This window comes from Callithrix jacchus, chromosome 20 (genome assembly GCF_049354715.1).
Source record: "Callithrix jacchus isolate 240 chromosome 20, calJac240_pri, whole genome shotgun sequence".
In the NCBI taxonomy this organism is placed as follows: Eukaryota; Metazoa; Chordata; class Mammalia; order Primates; family Cebidae; genus Callithrix; species Callithrix jacchus.
In genome coordinates this window covers 4,551,724-4,570,377 of record NC_133521.1, presented here as the reverse complement: position 1 = coordinate 4,570,377, position 18,654 = coordinate 4,551,724, and the positions used below count along the sequence as shown (strand labels likewise).

Below are 18,654 nucleotides of genomic sequence, written 5' to 3'. Positions count from 1 at the left end.
TGGGGCCATATGAAGCCAGCGGCCCAGAAATAGCAAAACAAGCAGGACTGTGGACTTTTCTAAAAAGAAAAATATGAAAAATTGGGGGTGCTCTGCAACTTCTGGAAACTGGTGGGGGTTTTTTTGTTTAGTTGCTTTTGTTTTGAATATTATGTTTTTTCCTCAGGCCTTAAAGGAACACAGCAATGCTGGGTGAAAGAACACAACCACACCAGCATTCTCAAAACCAGTCCAGAAAAATAAGGAGGAGTGAAGGTAAAATGAGGCCTTATCATTAACGGTAAATTTTGAGTAAATAAACTCAAGGAGGTAAGTCTTTGCAAATGTAAGAACAGGGTAACAACCTCATACACAAAAAAACAATTTAAAAATAACAATACAATCCTGGCTGGGTGTAGTGGCTCATGCCTGTAATCCCAATGCTTTGGGAGGATTGCTTGAGGCCAAGAGTTTAAGACCAGTCTGGGACACACAGCATGATCTTATCTCTACAAAAATAAAAAATTAACATATTAGCTGGGTGTAGTGGTGCTGCCTGTAGTCCTAGCTACTCAGGAAGTGGAGGCAGGAAGATCGCCAGGATTTCAAGGCTGCAGTGAGTTATGATCATACCACCTGCACTTCAGCCATGTCTGCAGTAACAGAGCAAGACCCAACCTCTATAAAATAATAATAATTATTATTATTATTTAACCTGCCCAAGAAAATGTCTGCATTTACTCCCTTTTTTTTTTTTAGACAATGTCTCATTCTATTGCCCAGGCTGGAGTGCAGTGGCACAATCTCAGCTCACTGCAACCTCTGCCTCCTAGGTTCAAGCAATCCTTCCACCTCAGCCTCCCTAGTAGCTGGGACTGCATGTACCACCACACTGGCTTTTTTTTTTTTTTTTTGACAGTCTTGCTCTGTCACCCAGGCTAGAGTGCAGTGGCATGATCTCGGCTCACTGCAATCTCCGCCTCCCAAGTTCAAGCAAATCTCGTGCCTCAGACTCCTGAGCAGCTGGGATTATAGGCACATACCACCATGCCCTGCTAATTTTTGTATGTTTAGTAGAGGTGCGTTTCACCATGTTGGCCAGACTGGTCTCAAACTCCTGACTTCAAGTGATCCACCTGCCTTAGCCTCCCCAGGTGCAGGGGTTTGTGAGCTACCACGCCTGGACTACTCACCTGTTGAGGTGGCCTGCGGCAAATTTTGTGGCTTTAGGTTAGCAAATCTGAAAGTGGACTGGGAAACTAGGAGCAGACAGAACTACCGATTATTTAACTCTTTGGTTTCTAGACAGCCAGGGTATCAGCCACCCCCACCCTCTACAAAACTGGTAAGGAAGTAAAGTGCAGACCTGTGGGGTTCCCAGGGTTGATTATGCAGAGCACCTTAGGGTCACAGTGGTCTTTGGCCTCCTTCACTGCCCGCCGGAGCTCATTCACATTCAGGGCCCAGCAGTTCTCCTCGTCCAGGTAGTAGTTCACTTGGATGGCGTCGAGCTCAGAGATGACGGCTGAATAGAGGGGATACTGTGGGATGGGGATCAGCACACCTGTTCGTGACTTGCCACCGCCGGAGACGAGGATCTTCAGGATCGTCTGCAACAGAGAAGTTGCATCTAGAAAGCCAGCACCATTCCCCATCCCTGATCCCAGCCTTTCATCTGTGGGCCCCACTGCGTGCCTCCAGTACAACTCTGTGCAAGTCACTTTACTTCCCTGATTCTCAGTTTCCTCATCTGTAAAATGAGGGCAGCTGCAAGGAGTAAACAAAATACAATGTTCTAAAGTTCTCAGCACAGTGCAGAACATGTAGTTAATGACTTAGTACTTAGGCCAGGCACGTGGCTCATGCCTAAAATCCCAACACTTTGGGAAACTGAGGCAGCCAAATCGCTTGAGGCCAGGAGTTCGAGACCAGCCTGGGCAACACGGTGAGACCCCCATCTCCTTACTTCAAAATTTAAAAACACACACACACACACACACACATATATATATATATTTATATATATTTTTCCCCCAAACAGAATTTTATTCTTGTTGCCCAGGCTGGAGTGCAACAGGGCGATCTTGGCTTCACAACCTCTGCCTCCTAGGTTTAAGCAAGTCTCCTGCCTCAGCCTCCCGAGTAGCTGGGATTACACGCATGCGCCACAACACCTGGCTAATTTTCCATTTTTAGTAGAGATGGGGTTTCTCCATGTTGGTCAGACTGGTCTCGAACTCCTGACCTCAGGTGATTCGCCTGCCTTGGCCTTCAAGGGGTGTTTTCAGCTGACTGAAGCATCATTTGCTGTTCCCGAGAAACAGATTCCACAATCAACGCCAATGCATTTTGGCCCTGACCTAACTTATCTCAACAAAGAAAGAGAGAGAACCTCTTGTCCCTGTGTCCAAATATCTTTTTTAGTAGAGACAGGGTTTCTCTATGTTGGTCAGACTGGTCTCGAACTCCTAAGAGTGCTGGAATTATAGGCGTGAGCCACCGTGCCTGGCCTAAAAAAATATATTTTTAAAAAGACTCAATGCTTGTATTTTTAATACTTCTAAAATAGAGTTCCCACACTCACTCTGTCTCAGAATTATTCTGACCTGGTGGGGAATGTGTCAGTGAGCAAGGCTGGAAAGACCCCATCCTCACCCACCCCAACAGGGGAACTCTTAAAATAGGATAAAATACCCATCTACTGCCACCAGGTGGCGCTTTGACCTGTTTTCCAAGCTGAAAAGGATGCTTTTAAGAATTCTGAGAAACCAGGCCATGGGATTCCTGTGGGGTACTGGTGGAGGTGCCAGTAATTCACTGAATTAATTAACCAAAACCCCCTGAAGGGAGAGTCTCCACCTTAAACACTGGCGTAGGTCCTTTCTCAGATTCAGTTCCTTGCTGCAAAAATGCCATGAGATTTTAAAACACAATGACTTGATTCTTTCCACTGAATCTTGTGGACACACCCCCTTCCCTCTTCCGGGACCTCTTCCCACACTGGGCATTTCTGGGATTCAAGAGAGGCCTTGACAGCAGAAGACAATGGAAGATGCTGTGATTGGTGGCTGGAGCCCCAATGTTAGAATCCCAAATGTCACAAGAACTGACTCAAGGCAGGCAGACCACTTAATGTCTCTGGGCCTCCATTTCCCATGGGCTGAATGTGAAGGAAAGGCTTTGGGAAAGGAACAAAGCACTCAACAAACAAGAGCCTTACAGGTCAGGAAACAAAGACAGCCCCATTAAAGAAGAAAGGGTTCAGACAGCACATGATTCCCTGAGCATAGATGAGTTGACAGCATCCAGCACCACACCAGACCCCTGGGAGGGGTGTGCAGAAAGGGAGAGGCAGGCCACCAGTCCCCCAAGCCCAGGACGGCAGGTTCCACTGGTCCACCAAGCTGAGGACTGCAGGCTCCACTGGTCCCCCAAGCCCAGGACTGCAGGCTCCACTAGCCAAGTAATCACTGGCTGCAGCCAAGTCACCTCCTCATGGCTTCTGTGCCCCTCCCAGCCAAAATTTAAACTTAGGAACAGAAATCCAACTGCCCCACTTCCTTCTCCTTCAGTGACTCCCTGTTGTTCTTAGCACAATGACCCAATCCTCAGGGCGGCCTCTAAGGCCCTGTACTGGTGCCAGCTGCCTCACCAGCCCATGCCTGGCAGCTTCGTCCCTTGCCATGCACTCATCCCCCAGCATCTCCAGTTCCTGGCACTCAGCCTCCTGCCAGCTCCTGGCCTCTGCAGTGACCTTCCGCTCAAGAGCGCACCCTCTCTCCCAGTTCACTCCTGCATATCCCTCAGGTCAGTGTCTGCTCAGTCTTCCTTGGAGAAGCCTTCCTGCCCCTACCCCACCAGGTCGGAGTCCCTGCTGCTCCCTCCCACAGCAGCCTGTCCTCCACTGCAGAATAGAAACTAAAACCATGTGATGTGCATTTATTTTTGTGATATCAGCTGGTCTGCTGTGCTTCTGTAGTCAGAGGCCAAATGATGTGTTTGGTTCCCCATTATCTCCCCAGCCCCTGGCACATGAGGAACAGCAGTACATGCAGAACCACAGAAAGGCCGATGGCCACCCTCGGGTGTCCCCTGGCTCTTCTGCAGCCGGACCTGCCACTGTGCACTCCAGAGGAAAATCAAGGCTGCAGTAATGCCCAGGCTCATGAAGACTAAGAGGCCAAGACTGCAGGATGCCAGGGCAGGGGGACCAGAGGGTGGCCACCCATGCTGCCATCCAAGCCTGTCTCCCTGCTAGCCAGTTCCCATGCTGGGCCCTAACAGGCAAGGCTGCTCTTATATGGGTAAACGCCAGATAATGAGCCACCCTCACACATACAGAAATGCCGTCACTAGCTCCTGTGGTTAGGTAGATGTTGTCGGGGTCCGCAGGCACGCCGCCATCCCTCCTTGTGATGTAGGCAGCCACATCTTCACGGATGCAGTTGACGCCCTGGCTAGCACTGTAGGACCCTAGAAGACAGCAGGCAAGACAGTGACAAAGGCAGGACATCTGGCTCCACAGGGTCAATATAATTGATATCCATATAATTAGAGGGATGCCTGTTTGGGGTGAGGGTCTTGGGTGGAGCCCAACTCCCATTGCTCTGGAGCTGTGGCAAGCTGTGTAACCACCTGTCTGGGTTTCATCCAGCCACCCCTCTATCCATCCACTCATCCACTTACTCACCCAGGACTGACTGAGTACCTACTATGTGTTATCCATTCTTCTAAGCCCTGGCTTCTACTCAGGCAAATGGTGTCCACATCCGTTCCACCCACCCTCCTGGAATTTGTGTTCTGTGACGTCAGTCAGTCACTAGAGCTGGAATTCCCATGCTTTTATCATGGTTGCCTACACATAGTTCCACAGGACTTGAGAGAGTGGGCCAATATTAGGCTCCAAAATAGTACCCCCTGGGCTGGGCGCAGTGGCTCACATCCGTAATCCCAGCATTTTGGGAGGCTGAGGCAGGAGAGTCACTTGCGCCCAGAAGTTTGAGATAAGCCTGGGCAATGTGGCAAAATCTCATTTCTCCAAAAAATAAAAATCAGCTGAGCGTGGTGGCTTGCACCTATAGTCCCAGCTACTTGGAGACTGTGCGGGAGGATCACTTGAACCCAGGAGGTACAGGCTGCAGTGAGCTATGATGTCACCACTGCACTCCAGCCTGGAGTGAAACTGTGTTTCAAAAAAATAATAATAATAAAATAAAAAATAAAAACAAAAACTCCACAGTAGCACCACCAGCCAGCCCCAGGAGCCCAGGGCTCTGACCAGCACCAACCGCAGATCCCTGGGACTGCAGGGTGTCCCCCAGCCCCCAGTCCTACGTGAACATACCCTCCTGCTGCCATTTAGGGTTGGAAGTCATGTATACTAAGTTCAAAAACAGGCAAAACTAATGTATGGTGCTGGAAGCTGAGCAGTGGTAACTGCTCTGCGATGGGGGCATTGACTAGAAAGATGCACAAGAGAGTGCGTGGGGTGGGGGGCTGGCAGCTCCGTATCCACAGCCAGGTGGAATGACACTGATGTGTGCATGCGTGAAAGGTATTCCAGCTGTATGTTAATAGTGGTACATTTTACCATATGTCATACCTCCATAAAGTTTTTCTTTAATGTCAGGCTGCTATTTAGGTTTTTAAAAATAAACTGGAAAGATGTATTTGTAGAGGTACAAGATCTCTCTGTAAAAACACTCAAACTGGTGAGGTAAATTCCCTGGGGAAGTGCACAGGGACCAGGGGTCAGACGTGGAAGGCAGACATTTCATTGCATATTCTTTTAGACCTCTTGAATTTTATATCACATTTAAAGAACACCAGACTATTCCTTCTGTGGCTACTCCAAAAACTGCCCCCAGGAGGCAGGGTGGTGATTGAAAGTAGCTGATTCTTCTCTGGGGCTTCAGCCTGCATCAGTCCAGGCCTGGCATCCTGGAGGTCAAATGCTCTGAACTGGGGCCAGGCGCAGTGGTTCACACCTGTAATCACTTTGGGAGGTCAAAGCAGGCAGATCACCTGAGGTCAGGAGTTCAAGACCAGCCTGGACAACATGGTGAAACCCTCTCTCTACTAAAAGTACAAAAATCAGCCGGAGGTAGTGTTGGGTACCTATAATCCCAGCTACTTGGGAGGCTGAGGCAAGAGACTCGCTTGAACCCTGGAGGTGGAGATTGCAGTGAGCTGAGATCACACCACTGCACTCCAGCCTTGGTGACAGAGTAAGACCCTGTCACACCAAAAAAAAAAGAAAGAAAAGCTGTGAACTGGAATGCCCCACCTCTGCCTCAGCCTCTCTGCACAGTACTGGGCTCTGCACAGCTGTAAGAGGAGTGGCCAGACCAACATTCTAAGGTGCCACATGGCAAACGTTAACTCACGTCACTCTGGGAGGTGGACATGGGCTTCTGTCATGTTATTTTGAATATTCTAATACATTCAAGTATTTTGTAAGTTTAAAAGAGGTGAGGTGCAGATGCTGGTGTCAGAGCTCTCCTCCACTCGGTGATTCATTGATATTTCTGAGCTGTACAGAGAGACTAGGACTCCTTGCTTCCCTTCGCCTCTTTTCAATGCCCCAACTTTTCCTCCTTGGGGCCTCCTCTTCTTCCTGCCTCTAAGTGCATCCACTTCCCTGAACACCCAGGCCTTAACCCATTAGCAATCCCTCTGCAGGTCACAGACATTCTACCCTTCCAAGGAGGCTCCTGGGTTTCCTTTTCTTTAGATAGCACGTTATGCTCCAAACCACACTAATCCTTCCAGGCTCATTTCTAGTCTGTCTCCAAGAGGCCTGCTCTAAAGATCCTGCTCCATCCCCAGCCTCTCTCTCAGCCTATTTCTCCAGTTATTTATTAGTTTTCTTTTTTAAGAGACAGGGTCTCACTTTGTTGCTCAGGCTGGTGTGCAGTGGCAAGATAGTAGTTCATTGCAGCCTAGAACTCCTGGGCTGGAGCAATTCTCCCACCTCAGCATCCCAAAGTGCTAAGATTACAGGTGTAAGCCAGTGCACTGGCCCGTCTAGTTGTTCTGTACAGAAGCAGCCCTGCCTCCCCATGCTGACTCTTGGTTCCTCCAGGGCAAGGGCTGTTCCCCGTTTCTTCTGTGCATCTCTCCTGGAACACTCTGCCCACTGTGGGCTGCGCTCCACTACACCCTGCTGAGGACCCACTGCTAAACTCCCACCTCATCGAACACCACTACCTTAGGGCCCCTTCATTCAGTCACACACAGGTCCCAACCTCAGGGCCTCTGCACACACTGTTTGCTGGTCCAGCACTCATTTACAGATTCGTACTTATCCTCCCCATGAGCGTGAATGCCACATTTCCCCTTAAGCGCTTCCTCTCTCCATTAGAGCCCCTTGTTATAATCCTGCAGCTCTCTGCAAGATCTCATGAGAGCTGGGGATTGCACATTTGCATAAATTCTTTTTCATGTTTGTTTCTCCTGAATCTGATAGCTTCATGAGCAGAGCTCCCCCACCTTGCTCAGCAGTGTCTTTGGTGTCTGGAACACAGCCTGGTACGTAGTGCATGCTGAGGGAGGGGCTGAACAAGGGCACACAGCTCCTGCCCATCCCCCACCAGGCAGGTGCTAGGTTTTACCTCAACCCCATTCAGATCTAGGACACACCTGAGAACCAAATAGCTTGTCAAATAGGAAATAAATGAAGTGGCTGGGTGTGGAGGCTCATGCCTGTAATCCCAGCTACTCTGGAGGCTGAGGCAAGATGATTGCTTGAGCCCAGGAGTTCAAGAGCAGCCTGCACAATAGTGAGACCCTGTGTCTACAAAAAATTTAAAAATTGGCCGAGTGTGGTGGTGTGTGCCCCTAGTCCCAGCAATTCGGGAGGCTGATGAAGGAGGACTGCCTGAGCCTAGGAGGTCAAGGTTACAGTGAGCTATGATCTCACCACTGCATTCCAGCCTGGGTGACCAAGCAAGACCCCTCTCTTAGAAAACAGAGAAACAAAAATGAAGCCCTGGTAAGAAATAATTCCCTTTTTTTTTTTTTTTTTTTTGAGGGGATGGAGTTTCACTCTCGTCACCCAGGCTGGAGTGCAATGGCACAATCTCAGCTCACTGTAACCTCTGTCTCCTGGGTTCAAATGATTCTCCTGCCTCAGCTACCTGAGTAGCTGGGATTACAGGCACCTGCCACAATGCCTGACTTTTTTTTAGTAGAGACAGGGTTTCGCCACATCTGCCAGGCTGATCTCGAACTCCTGATATCAGGTGATCCACCTGCCTCAGCCTCCCAAAGTGCTGGGATTACAGGTATGAGCCACCACACGCAGCCCAAGAAATAATTTTAAAGGCCATGATAAAAACACATCCTGGGTGAGCTTCAAGACTTTGTATACATATTTAACAATCTCCCTGTGGGTCAGGGTGGCCCTGGGGCATTGTGACATACTCAATTTCCTTTTACTCCTGTGGGCAGAAAAGTGTTCAGGCTGCCCAGAGTAGGTGACAGAGAGCGACACCACCATGTCCCTGTCATGCCCCATAGACACCACACCGTCCTGCCCCCTAGAATGGGCAGGGCTTCTCTAACAAGGGGCTTTAGCACACACGTCAATCTTTCTTGAAAGCCCAGGAGGTGGGTACAAAGTACTTCCTAGCTGAAGGATGAGAGAGACTCCAAGCACTCCGATCTCACCTGTGTTCATGAGGTTCTGGAGCAGGACCCAGGGTGGGTCCCAAAAACCATGAAGGCCAACTGGACTTTTGCTGTAATACCCCAAGAGGAGACTCACAGGGACACAGCCTCTCAGCCCCACTACCCCAGCTCTGACTGACACGAAGTTGCAAAAACACGCAGTTGATGAGACTTAGTATGCAGAACAAAATCCCTGCCCCGTCCCCGGACACTCACATCAGACACAGAAGGAACATTCCCCACCCCCTGCCTCTCTGCTGGGGCTTCCAGCAGTCCCAGAGCCATGGGCATGGAATCTTTGAGAAATATCTTTGCCTTTGGGGCCAGGCAGAGAGCGTGGGGGAAAGAGGAGCCAGGCCTCTGTGTTGCAGGGCTGCTTTCTGCCAGCCTGTGGTTTAGATCTTGGCACTCAAGGCCCTGGCCCACACCCCATCCTGGCTGACAGGCTTTGGAAAAGCAAGGGGCAGCTGGCCCCTTCCTGAAAGGGACAGTGCTCAGACTCAGAGGCCACAGCCAGGAGAGTGAGTACAGGGCCATCAACAAGGGCTGGAGCAGAAAAAGTTGGGGGGAGGGGAGAGAGAGCCACAACAAGGGGGGCCGCTCCCCTGCTGAGCAAGCCACCAGAATTCGTCCTCATCCCCACCCTCAGCTCTGCTTTCCGGAACATCAGGGCTTACATCCTAGGAAGACTCTAAGAACAGCAGCTTCTCTCAGGGCGGGGGAAGCTGGATTCCCAGCGTGGGTGCTGCATGAAGGAACCAGCAAAAATAAATAAAGGAAAGAAAATAAGAGAACAAGAGTCAGAGCCGTGGAGGCTGGAACTCCATCCCTGCAGGGGAGGGAGAGAACGATCTTCACATCAAGAGGCCAAGTTCCAGGTTCCTTCCACGGAGCCCCGGTGCCTGGTGCCCTGTCAGGAGGCACACATTGGGGCATGGGTTGCCAAAAGGGGGAGTGAGGGCTGGCTTGAGTACCAGGGGGACACCATGAAGTGCCAGGGGGAACTGGCACCATCAGACTGAAGAAAGATACAGAAAGGGGCTGGAGGGGTCCCAAGGTGCTTCCCTTCCCTAGCAATTGGCTGCCATCTCCAAGACAGTATAGAGACACATTCAGAGCTGGGAGCCACCGAGAGGCAAGGACACTGAACAAAACTGAGCACTGCACTTCTACCCAGCCTCCTACTGCTGGGTGAAACCTGCTGTGACAAAGGCAGGCTTAGCTGTTGTCCATTGAGGCTGGCTGCCAGGGGCAGGCTCCACACCCGGCATGATGCAGGCACTTGTACCTAAAGGCGGCGCTGGCACTGCCCACTTAATAAACAGGAGGCCAGCAAGGCATGAGTGGGAAAAGGACGCTATTTTTTATTTTCTCTGCGTGCTGGCAGCCACCCACACACGTTCACACACTCATTCGCATGCATGACCCTCTGCTCGAGGCCAGGGCCGCTGGGAGCATACGTTCATTTCACACGTGGGGGCCTGGCAAGTTGGGGCCTCACCCAGGCTGTTCCCTCCACAAGCCTGCAGGATCCGACGGGCTCGTTTCTTAGCATCTTCTGGGAAGCTGGGGCTGTCCAGAAGGTTTGGGTAGGTGCACAGTGCCATCACCTGGGGGAACAAGGCACAGGCTGGGCTCCCAACAGCGCCACTCCCAGAGCTCTGGGAGGGACACAGAGGCCACTGGAAAGAAAACAGCTCCCAGGGATGGGGCTGCCACAAACCGCTCTGCAAGGACTCTGCCTGTGGGAGCTTGGGGACAGGTGGGGAGGATGCTGGGATTTCCGCAGCAGAAGAGAAGCTGAGAGTTGGGATGTACTATGACCTGGGCTGCTAGAAGAGGAGCCAACGATCAGAGTGAGGCTGCTCCTCAGCCCCTGGCCCAAGCTCTTCCACTAGGGACAGCGGGCTCACGCATCCAAGGCACAATCAGGGGTCTGCAGAGCAGAGGGCAGGTGGAGCAGGGCTGCAGATCCTCCTCCTTCCAGCCTGAACTCCCCCAATGCCCTAGGCCCTCTCCCCCTGCATTCCTCATCACCCCCTTTCCTCCCCAGATGAAAACGGCCAGCTTTCTCTGCTCTGTAACAGAGAACATCACCCAAGCCCAAAAATTAAGATAATTAGCAAGAAAATGTGTACAAAAGTGACAGTAACCCCAGCTCGCCCAGAAAGTTGAGGCTGGTGTACAGGAGCAGAGCCAGGTACACTGAGGGGGTCAGGGCTCGTGGCTCTGACACCTGCCGGGTGACCAGCAAGCGCCTGGGTTCATGGAGCCTGGCTTCTCTTCATCTGCACAATGGGCAGTGAGCTGCCTGTCCACCTCCCAGGGGCAGCTATGCAGGTCAGAGGAGACATGTGAAGGCCGGAGGCAGCTGGCACCAGGCTGGGGAGGCTGGGCCTGCCAGGCACAGTGGCAGGGCTGGACCTGGGAACACATCTCCAGCAAGTAAGGCAGAGTGAGGCCTGTCCTGGAGCCTGCCACAACCTGCGCCTAGGCCTGTGCAGGGACCTCTACTGAGAGGCCACTTTCGTTTGGCCCTCCCCTCCAATGCTCACGCTCCAGGGCAGTCCGGGCCCTCTGGCCTCCTCCCACCTCATTTCCCTGGCAGAGCCACCGTGTGGTCTGATTCGTTTCCCCCTCCTGGGCCCAGCATGGGGACTCTTAACATCCACGGCCGTGGGAGGGAGGCACAGTGGGCGCCCCCAGACCAGGGCCAGCCTCAGCTCCTTTCTCTCACTGCCCTGTGACAACTCCCTCAGGGGCTGTGGGCTGAGCCCTCCCAGCCCCTCCCAGCCCTCTGCCCTAGAGAGCAAGGCGGGGAACAGGGAATTGAGGTTCACAGGGCTCAACTTCCCTGATGGCCCCAGCCCACGAAACTTAACCACACACAACACCACATTTTGATTCAAAAAGGGCCTCAATCCCAGTGGCTCAGGAGGTTGAGGCAGGAAAGGATTGTTTGAGTCCAGGAGTTCAAGACCAGCCTGGGGAACACAGCAAGACCCTGTGTCTTCCAAAAATTTTAAAAAATAGCCGGGTGTGGTGGCACACACCTATAGTCCCAGATACTAAGGAGGCTGAGGCAAGAGGATTGCTTCTGCCCAGGAGTTTGAGGTTATAGAGAGCTGTGATCATTTCAAGTGCACTCCAGCCTGGGCAACAGAGCAAGACCCTGGCTCTAAAAAAATAATAATTAAAAATTTAAAACTAAATAAAACAGGCTGGGCATGGTGGCTTACACCTGTAATCCCAGCACTGGGAAGCCAAAGCAGGCAGATCGCTTGAGGTCAGGAGTTTGAGACGCGCCTGGCCAACATGGTGAAACTGTGTCTCTATCAAAAATACAAAAATTAGCCAGGAGTGGTGGTGCATGGCTGTAATTGGAGCTACTTGGGAGGCTGAGGCAGGAAAACTGCATGAACCCAGGAGGCGGAGATTGCTGTAAGCTGAGAACATGCCACTGCACTCCAGCCTGGGCAACAGAAAGAGACTCCATCTCAAAAACAAACAAACAAACAAAAAACTAAATAAAATAAAACAGGCCTCTGCCCTGGGGCATCTCCCACCTGGCCACCTCCAGCCCACAAATCCCACAGTCCGGGCCAGGCGGTGCTCTCGAGGTTAGTGCTCAGACTGAAACACAGAAGCCACCTTCTCCTGGAGCCGGGTCACTGAAGAGGCGGCCAGGGGCGCAGGAGCTCACACTGGCCGTCCCCAACCTCAAGCTCCTATGCTGGGCCCCAGGAGGCCTCTGCACTTATCACCTCATCAAGGCCCGGCAGTCCCCCAAGGCAGTGCTCTGCCAACTTCCACCTGCCCAAAGCCACACAGCTGGTACCCAGCAGAGTCCACACTCACACCCGGGAGGGCCTCAAGTGGGAAACCACCTCCCGCCCCCACCCACGCTACCCCCAGCCCAGCCGGTCTTTCCCTGTCCCCTGGGCTGCCGCCTACCCCACCATGGCCTTGTAACTCAGCTCCCAGGACCCCACCCTGTGGAAGAGTCTCCCTGGAAGCCTCCTACACCAGAGCAACTCCAAAACGCGTCTGGGAATTTCCAACAACCTCAGAAAGGCAGGAAGGAGGCTAAGGGAGACAGCCAGAGGGCATCAGGCCTGGGAGGGCCTGGTCAGAGAGGGAGTTAAGGACAGCCCCCACGATGGCCCGCCCAGCCTAGAGCCCTGCCCTGCTGCAGCCTCTGCTCCTAGGGGCGGCTCACCTGCCGGAGGAAGGTGATTGGCTGCTGCCCCATAGCCTGGGCATCCCCGATGTTGGCTCGGATGACCTCTGTGAACGGCTTTTTGATACCCTGGGCAGAGAGAAAGCAACAGGTGGTTACTTAGAAACTCTTAGACCCTGGATTCCAGAGGCCAGGCAGGGCTCCTGCAGGATATCAATAAGCAGCCCTGTTTTGAGCCTTGCCAAGTGTCTGACTTAGTATCAGACCTCTGACATGCCTGGTCTCGCTTAACCTTCACAGCCACCCCGTAAGGAAGAACTATTATTAATCCATTTGACAGATAAGGAGATCAAGACTCTAAAATGCTAGAAAACTTGCTCAATGTCACATAATTTTATTTTATGTATTTTTTGAGATGGAGTCTTGCTCTGTAGCCCACACTGGAGTGCAGTGGCACAATCTGGGCTCACTGCAACCTCCACCTCCCAGGTCCTGGTTCAAGCAATTCTCCTACATCAGCCTCCCAAGTAGCTGGGATTACAGGTACGAGCCACCATGCCCAGCCAATCTCTGTATTTTTTTAGTAGGGATGGGGTTTCACCATGTTGGCCAGGCTGTTCTTGAACTCCTGACCTGGTGATCTGCCCGCCTCAGCCTCCCAAAGTGCTGGGATTACAGGTGTTAGCCACCTCACCTGGCCAATTTTATTTTATTTTATTTTTTTTGAGACATAATCTTGCTCTGTCACTCAGGCTGGAGTGCAGTGGTGTGATCTTGGTTCACTGCAGCCCCAACCTTCTGGGCTCAGGCGATCCTCCGCCTTGGCCTCCCAAAGTATTGGAATTACAGGGGTGAGCCACTGTGACAAGCCACATAACTGATTAATGTGAAGTGCTGCGATTGACTATCAGCACAGGAAGCCGGATTCCAAGTTCACTCTTCTTAACCACTATGCTCCTCCTCGGCCTCCCACTTTCCGGAAGGGCTGGAAGAGCTTTCCTGGCTGCCCAAGGATACTGAACCACTGCTGCTCCATGGCCTGACTGCCACCGCACAGGGAAATCTTAAAGGCAGCTCCAGGCCAGATGTGTGGGAGGGAGGCAGAGGTCAGCAGTAGATCATGCCAAATGTCAGGGACACAGGGTCCCAGACTCCCCTGCACCCTGCCCCAGGTGCAGCTTTACCTCGATGGCCTAAGTTAATGGCCAGGGACACTGAGGACACCCTCCCCACCGGAAGATACGGATCAGCAGGGAATCCTCAGGGTCATTCTCTTGCAACCTGTGCTTTGCAGAATGAAAAACGTGGGCTGATTTTCACATTTTTTAAAAAAAGCATCAGGGATAAAAAGACTGATTGAAGAGCAAAATTGAGGCCACTGACTGAGCAACATTTGTAGGACAGAAGAGAGATCACAGAGAGAACTCCAAGACCCTTGCGATGTCACTGGGGAAGTGACGGAAGGATATCCCGGCTGCTGCAAAGGTGAAAGCGGAGTTTGACATAGAATATTATGGGGACCTGGAAACGTGGGAATCCTGCACATTTCCCTGACAAATCCAGAATTAATCACTGGAAGAACTGCCGTCAACAATAGTTCAAGGACTTCCCGGGCAGCTGAGAGGATTACCTGAGACAAACAGTGAAAGCCCTGGGCAAAGTACAAATATCATCTTACAAAAGCCAGCCCAGGAACAAGGTTGCCAGAGTCACAGCAGGAAGAAAAACGAGCTCAGCAGAATGGTGGCCGCGCCCCGGGTGGGAGGGCCCAGCCATTGTCCTGTCTCCCTTCCCCAAAGGTACCCCAAATACAAATTTTACAGATGTAACTCTGTGCTTGTGACACTTGTCTTTTCTCCTTTTCAGGCAATGTGTGAATAAAAGCAACTTTAAGGCCAGGCATGGTGGCTCACGCCTGTAATCACAGCACTTTGGGAGGGCAAGGCGGGTGGATCACAAAGTCAGGATTTTGAGACCAGCCTGGCCAAGATGGTGAAACCCCATCTGTATTAAAAATGCAAAAAAATTAGCCAAGTGCAGTGATGGGTGCCTGTAATCCTAGCTACTCAGGAAGGTGTGGGAGGAAAATTGCTTGAACCCGGAGGCAGAGGTTGCCTCTGAGATTGCACCACTGCTCTCTAGCCTGGGCAACAGAGCAAGACTCCATCTCAAAAAAAAAAAAAAAAAAAAAAAAAAAAGCAACTTTAGAAGACAGGGCCTTTTCAGAATTAGTAATACACACCTTAAGTAAAAAAACAGTGACTGGACATGGTGACTCACGCCTGTAATTCTAGCACTTTGGGAGGCCAAGGCAGGAAGGTCCCTTGAGGCCAGCAGTTCAACAGCAGCCTGGGCAACACATCAAGACCTCATTTCTACAAAAAATTAACAGTAGCCAGGCATGGTGGCACATGCCTGTAGCCCCAGCTATGGGGAGGCTGAAGTGAAAGTATCACTTGAGCCCAGGAGTTCAAGGTTTCAGTGAGCTATGATCGTGTCACTACATTTCAGTCTGGGCATCAGAGTGAGAGCCCATCTTTTTTTTTTGAGAGAGAGGGTTTCCGTTTGTTGCCCAGGCTGGAGTGCAGTGGTGTGATTTCAGTCTCTGGAACCTCCACCTCCCGGGTTCAGGTGATCTCATGCCTCAGCCTCCTGTGTGGCTGGGACTATAGGCAAGCATCACCATGCCTTGCTAATTTAATTTTTAATGGAGACTTTTTTTTTGTATTATGTATTTTAATGGAAACATGAGGTTTCACCATGTTTCCAAGGCTGGTCTCAAAATCCTATGCTCAATGATCTGCCAGCCTCAGTCTCCCCAAGTGCTGGGATTATAGGTTTGAGCCACCATACCTGGCCTGACCCTGTCTCCTAAAAACAACAACAAACCAGTGGGCTTGAGAGTCAAAAGCAGCTTTTCTGGCCCTAGTGTGCCACCCCTAAGCCCTAACTGAGGAGGCACTGGGGACTGAGGAAGATGCCCCAGAAGTGGCTCTGAACCTTCATAAGCAGGGCATAAGTCCCACAAGCTATGTTTCTGGGAGAAGGGGCCCTCTAAGCCCCTTGTGCCCCATCTGCTGAGTTCTTCAGTGTCTCACCAATATGGATAAAGATTCCCAGTGGCATCCAGATGCAGCCACTATGTCTGGAGAGCCAAGGCCAGGGCAGCACTGCCCACTGCACGGGGGTAGTCTGGGGTGGGGAACAGGCACTCTGGAGAGGCTCCGGCTGCAGGTGTGCAGCCCCCACGCTCATCCCATAGGCAGCAGCCAAGAAGGCTGAGGGTGTGGGTGGTTACCCAAGACTCTATGTGCAAAGGGGCAGGCCCAATCCACCCCTTGGCACTGGCCTGGGTTCCTGGCAATAGGGTCCTTGCTCCGCCTGACTGAAATGCTGCAGTCCCCAGGCCTAGCTTGCTGAACCCAGATTTCTGGGATGTGGCTACAGCTCATTCTTCATAGGGAATAAATCTGTCACAGTTGTGAGGCCCAGGAACCAACACACAGCTGTGGGCCCTGGGCCAGCCCAACACAGTGAGAAAATAACACCTGGAACAGAGCCCTGAATGCTCATTTCCCATGCCCTCCCCTGCACTGCTCAACCAATTCAGGGCCTGCCACTGGAGAGCCTGGGGACGTAGCATCTCCATTCTTGGGTCTTGGTGCCTGCAGACCCTGGACCCTTTGCCATGATGGATGAGCTGGGGATCAGGACACTGGCTGCCCTGAATGGGCAAAGAAACCATCCCACCCAGACAAGGACCACCATGCAGAGGAGACTGTTCTGAGCATACTCCTGCATCTGGGCACTCAAAATCTACATGGGGCAGGAAATACCAAGAGCCTGGGGTAGACTCCCCATAGTGACTCTCACAGTGACTGGTCCAGGGCCCAGAGGCACAGCACCCATGGGAACCTCACCCCCACCCTGCCCTCAGGGCCCTGCCAGCTCAGAGGGACGAACAAGCCATAGAATCCTGATTCCTCTCATGGCATTCTAGAGCCACCTTCGAATTCACCTGCATACATCCCGCCTCCCTTGTGCAGCACGGAGGGAAGGTCCTTCCCAGGGAAGGGTCCCCTCCTGCCACTTTGGCTCAAGCAGGGATCAGGGGAGGCCACGCCTCCCAAGCACCCTGAGCTCTGGAGACAGCATATTTCAGAGGGTGTTAGTAGAGAGAAGAAAAAAATGTCCTCCCCAGCCCACAGGCCCCACACTAGCATGAGGGTCACAGGCAGATAGACGATTCTAACAAGTAAGGCACAGAAAGGAAACAATCAACAAAAAGGCGGCCCTCAGAAAGGAATGCCATCAGCCTCCACATCCGTGGATCCAGCATCCACGGACTCAACCAACAGCGGGTCAAAAATACTCAGGAAAAAACCCTGCACCTGTACTCAACACAGACTTTTCTTGTCATTGTTCCCTAAAAAATAAAGTAGAATGATTATGTGCACAATATGTACTACATATTATAAGCAATCTATAGAGGCTGTAGAGATGATTTGAAGTATACAGGAGGATATGCATCGGTCATATGCAAATACTACACCATTTACATCAGGGACTTGAGCATCCTTGGATTTAGCGAATCCATACCAATTTACATTCCCACCAATTTCCATTTCCATTATGGAAAACAGTTTGGAGGTTCCTCAAAAAATTAAATATAGAACTACCCTAGGATCCAGCAATCCCACTGCTGGGTACAGATCTGAAGGAAATGAAATAAGCATCTTGAAGAGTTGTCTGCACTCCCTTGCTCACTGCAGCACTATTCCTAAGAGCCAAGATATGGAACCAACTTAAGTATCCACCAACAGGTGAATGGACAAAGATATGGTACAATGGACTGCTATATACGGTGGACTATTATTCAGCCATTTAAAAAAAGAAAATGAAAATCCCACCATTTGCAACAATATGGATGAACCTGGAGGACACTATGTGAAGTGAAATAAGCCAGACACAGAAAGATAAACACTGTATAATCTCACTTATATGTGGAATCTAAAAAAGTTAAACTAATTAAAAGTTGAACTTGAGACCAGCCTGACCAACATGGAGAAACCCCGTCTCTACCAAAATTACAAAATTAGCTGGGCATGGTGGTGCATGACTGTAATCCTAGCTCTTCAGGAGGCTGAGGCAGGAGAATCACTAGAACCTGGGAGGCAGAGGTTGCGGTGAGCCAGGATTGTGCCATTGCACTCCAGCCTGGGCAACAAGAGCGAAACTCTGTTTCAAAAAAAAAAAAAAGTTGAACTAATAAAAGGAGAGGTGGTAGATGCCAGGGGCAGGGTGGTGGGAGTGGAAATGCAGCAAGGTTGATCAAAGGGTACAAACTTTCAGTCATAAGATGACATATTTTGCAAGTTCTCACTTATTTATGGGAGACAAAAAATTTTTAAAACTGAACTCATGAAGATGGAGAGTAGAAGGATGGTTTCCAGAGTCTGTTAAGGGCAGTGGGGGTAGGTGGGGGAAAGTGGGGATGGTTAATGGGTACCAAAAAGTAGAGAGAATGATCTAGTATTTGACAGCACAGCAGGGTAACTATAGTCAATAATAATTTAATTGCACATTTAAAAATAACTAAAAGAGCATGATTGGATTGTTTGTAAGACAAAGGATAAATGCTGGAGGGGTAGATACCTCATTTATCTTGATGGGATTTTTTTTTTACTTATTTTTTTTTCTTCCCAAATCTCATCTTGAACTGTACCTTGATGAAATTATTACACACTACATGCCTGTACCAAAATGTCTGGTATACCCCATAATTAATACACTAATAGTCAGGTAAGGTGGCTCACACCTCTAAT

General features: G+C 50.9%; 1 protein-coding gene across 1 annotated transcript in view; it reads right to left on the bottom strand.

The window, feature by feature from the left end:
• GPT2 (glutamic--pyruvic transaminase 2) overlaps positions 1–18,654 on the bottom strand; it is a 41,790-nt gene that overhangs the window by 16,007 nt on the left and 7,129 nt on the right. Inside the window, exons 3-6 of the mRNA XM_035282777.3 lie at positions 12,869–12,958; positions 10,151–10,259; positions 4,319–4,452; positions 1,346–1,589 (exon numbers count right to left, since the gene is read on the bottom strand). Of these exons, the coding sequence (XP_035138668.1) occupies positions 1,346–1,589; positions 4,319–4,452; positions 10,151–10,259; positions 12,869–12,958 (577 nt within the window). The remainder of the gene's footprint in view (positions 1–1,345; positions 1,590–4,318; positions 4,453–10,150; positions 10,260–12,868; positions 12,959–18,654) is intronic.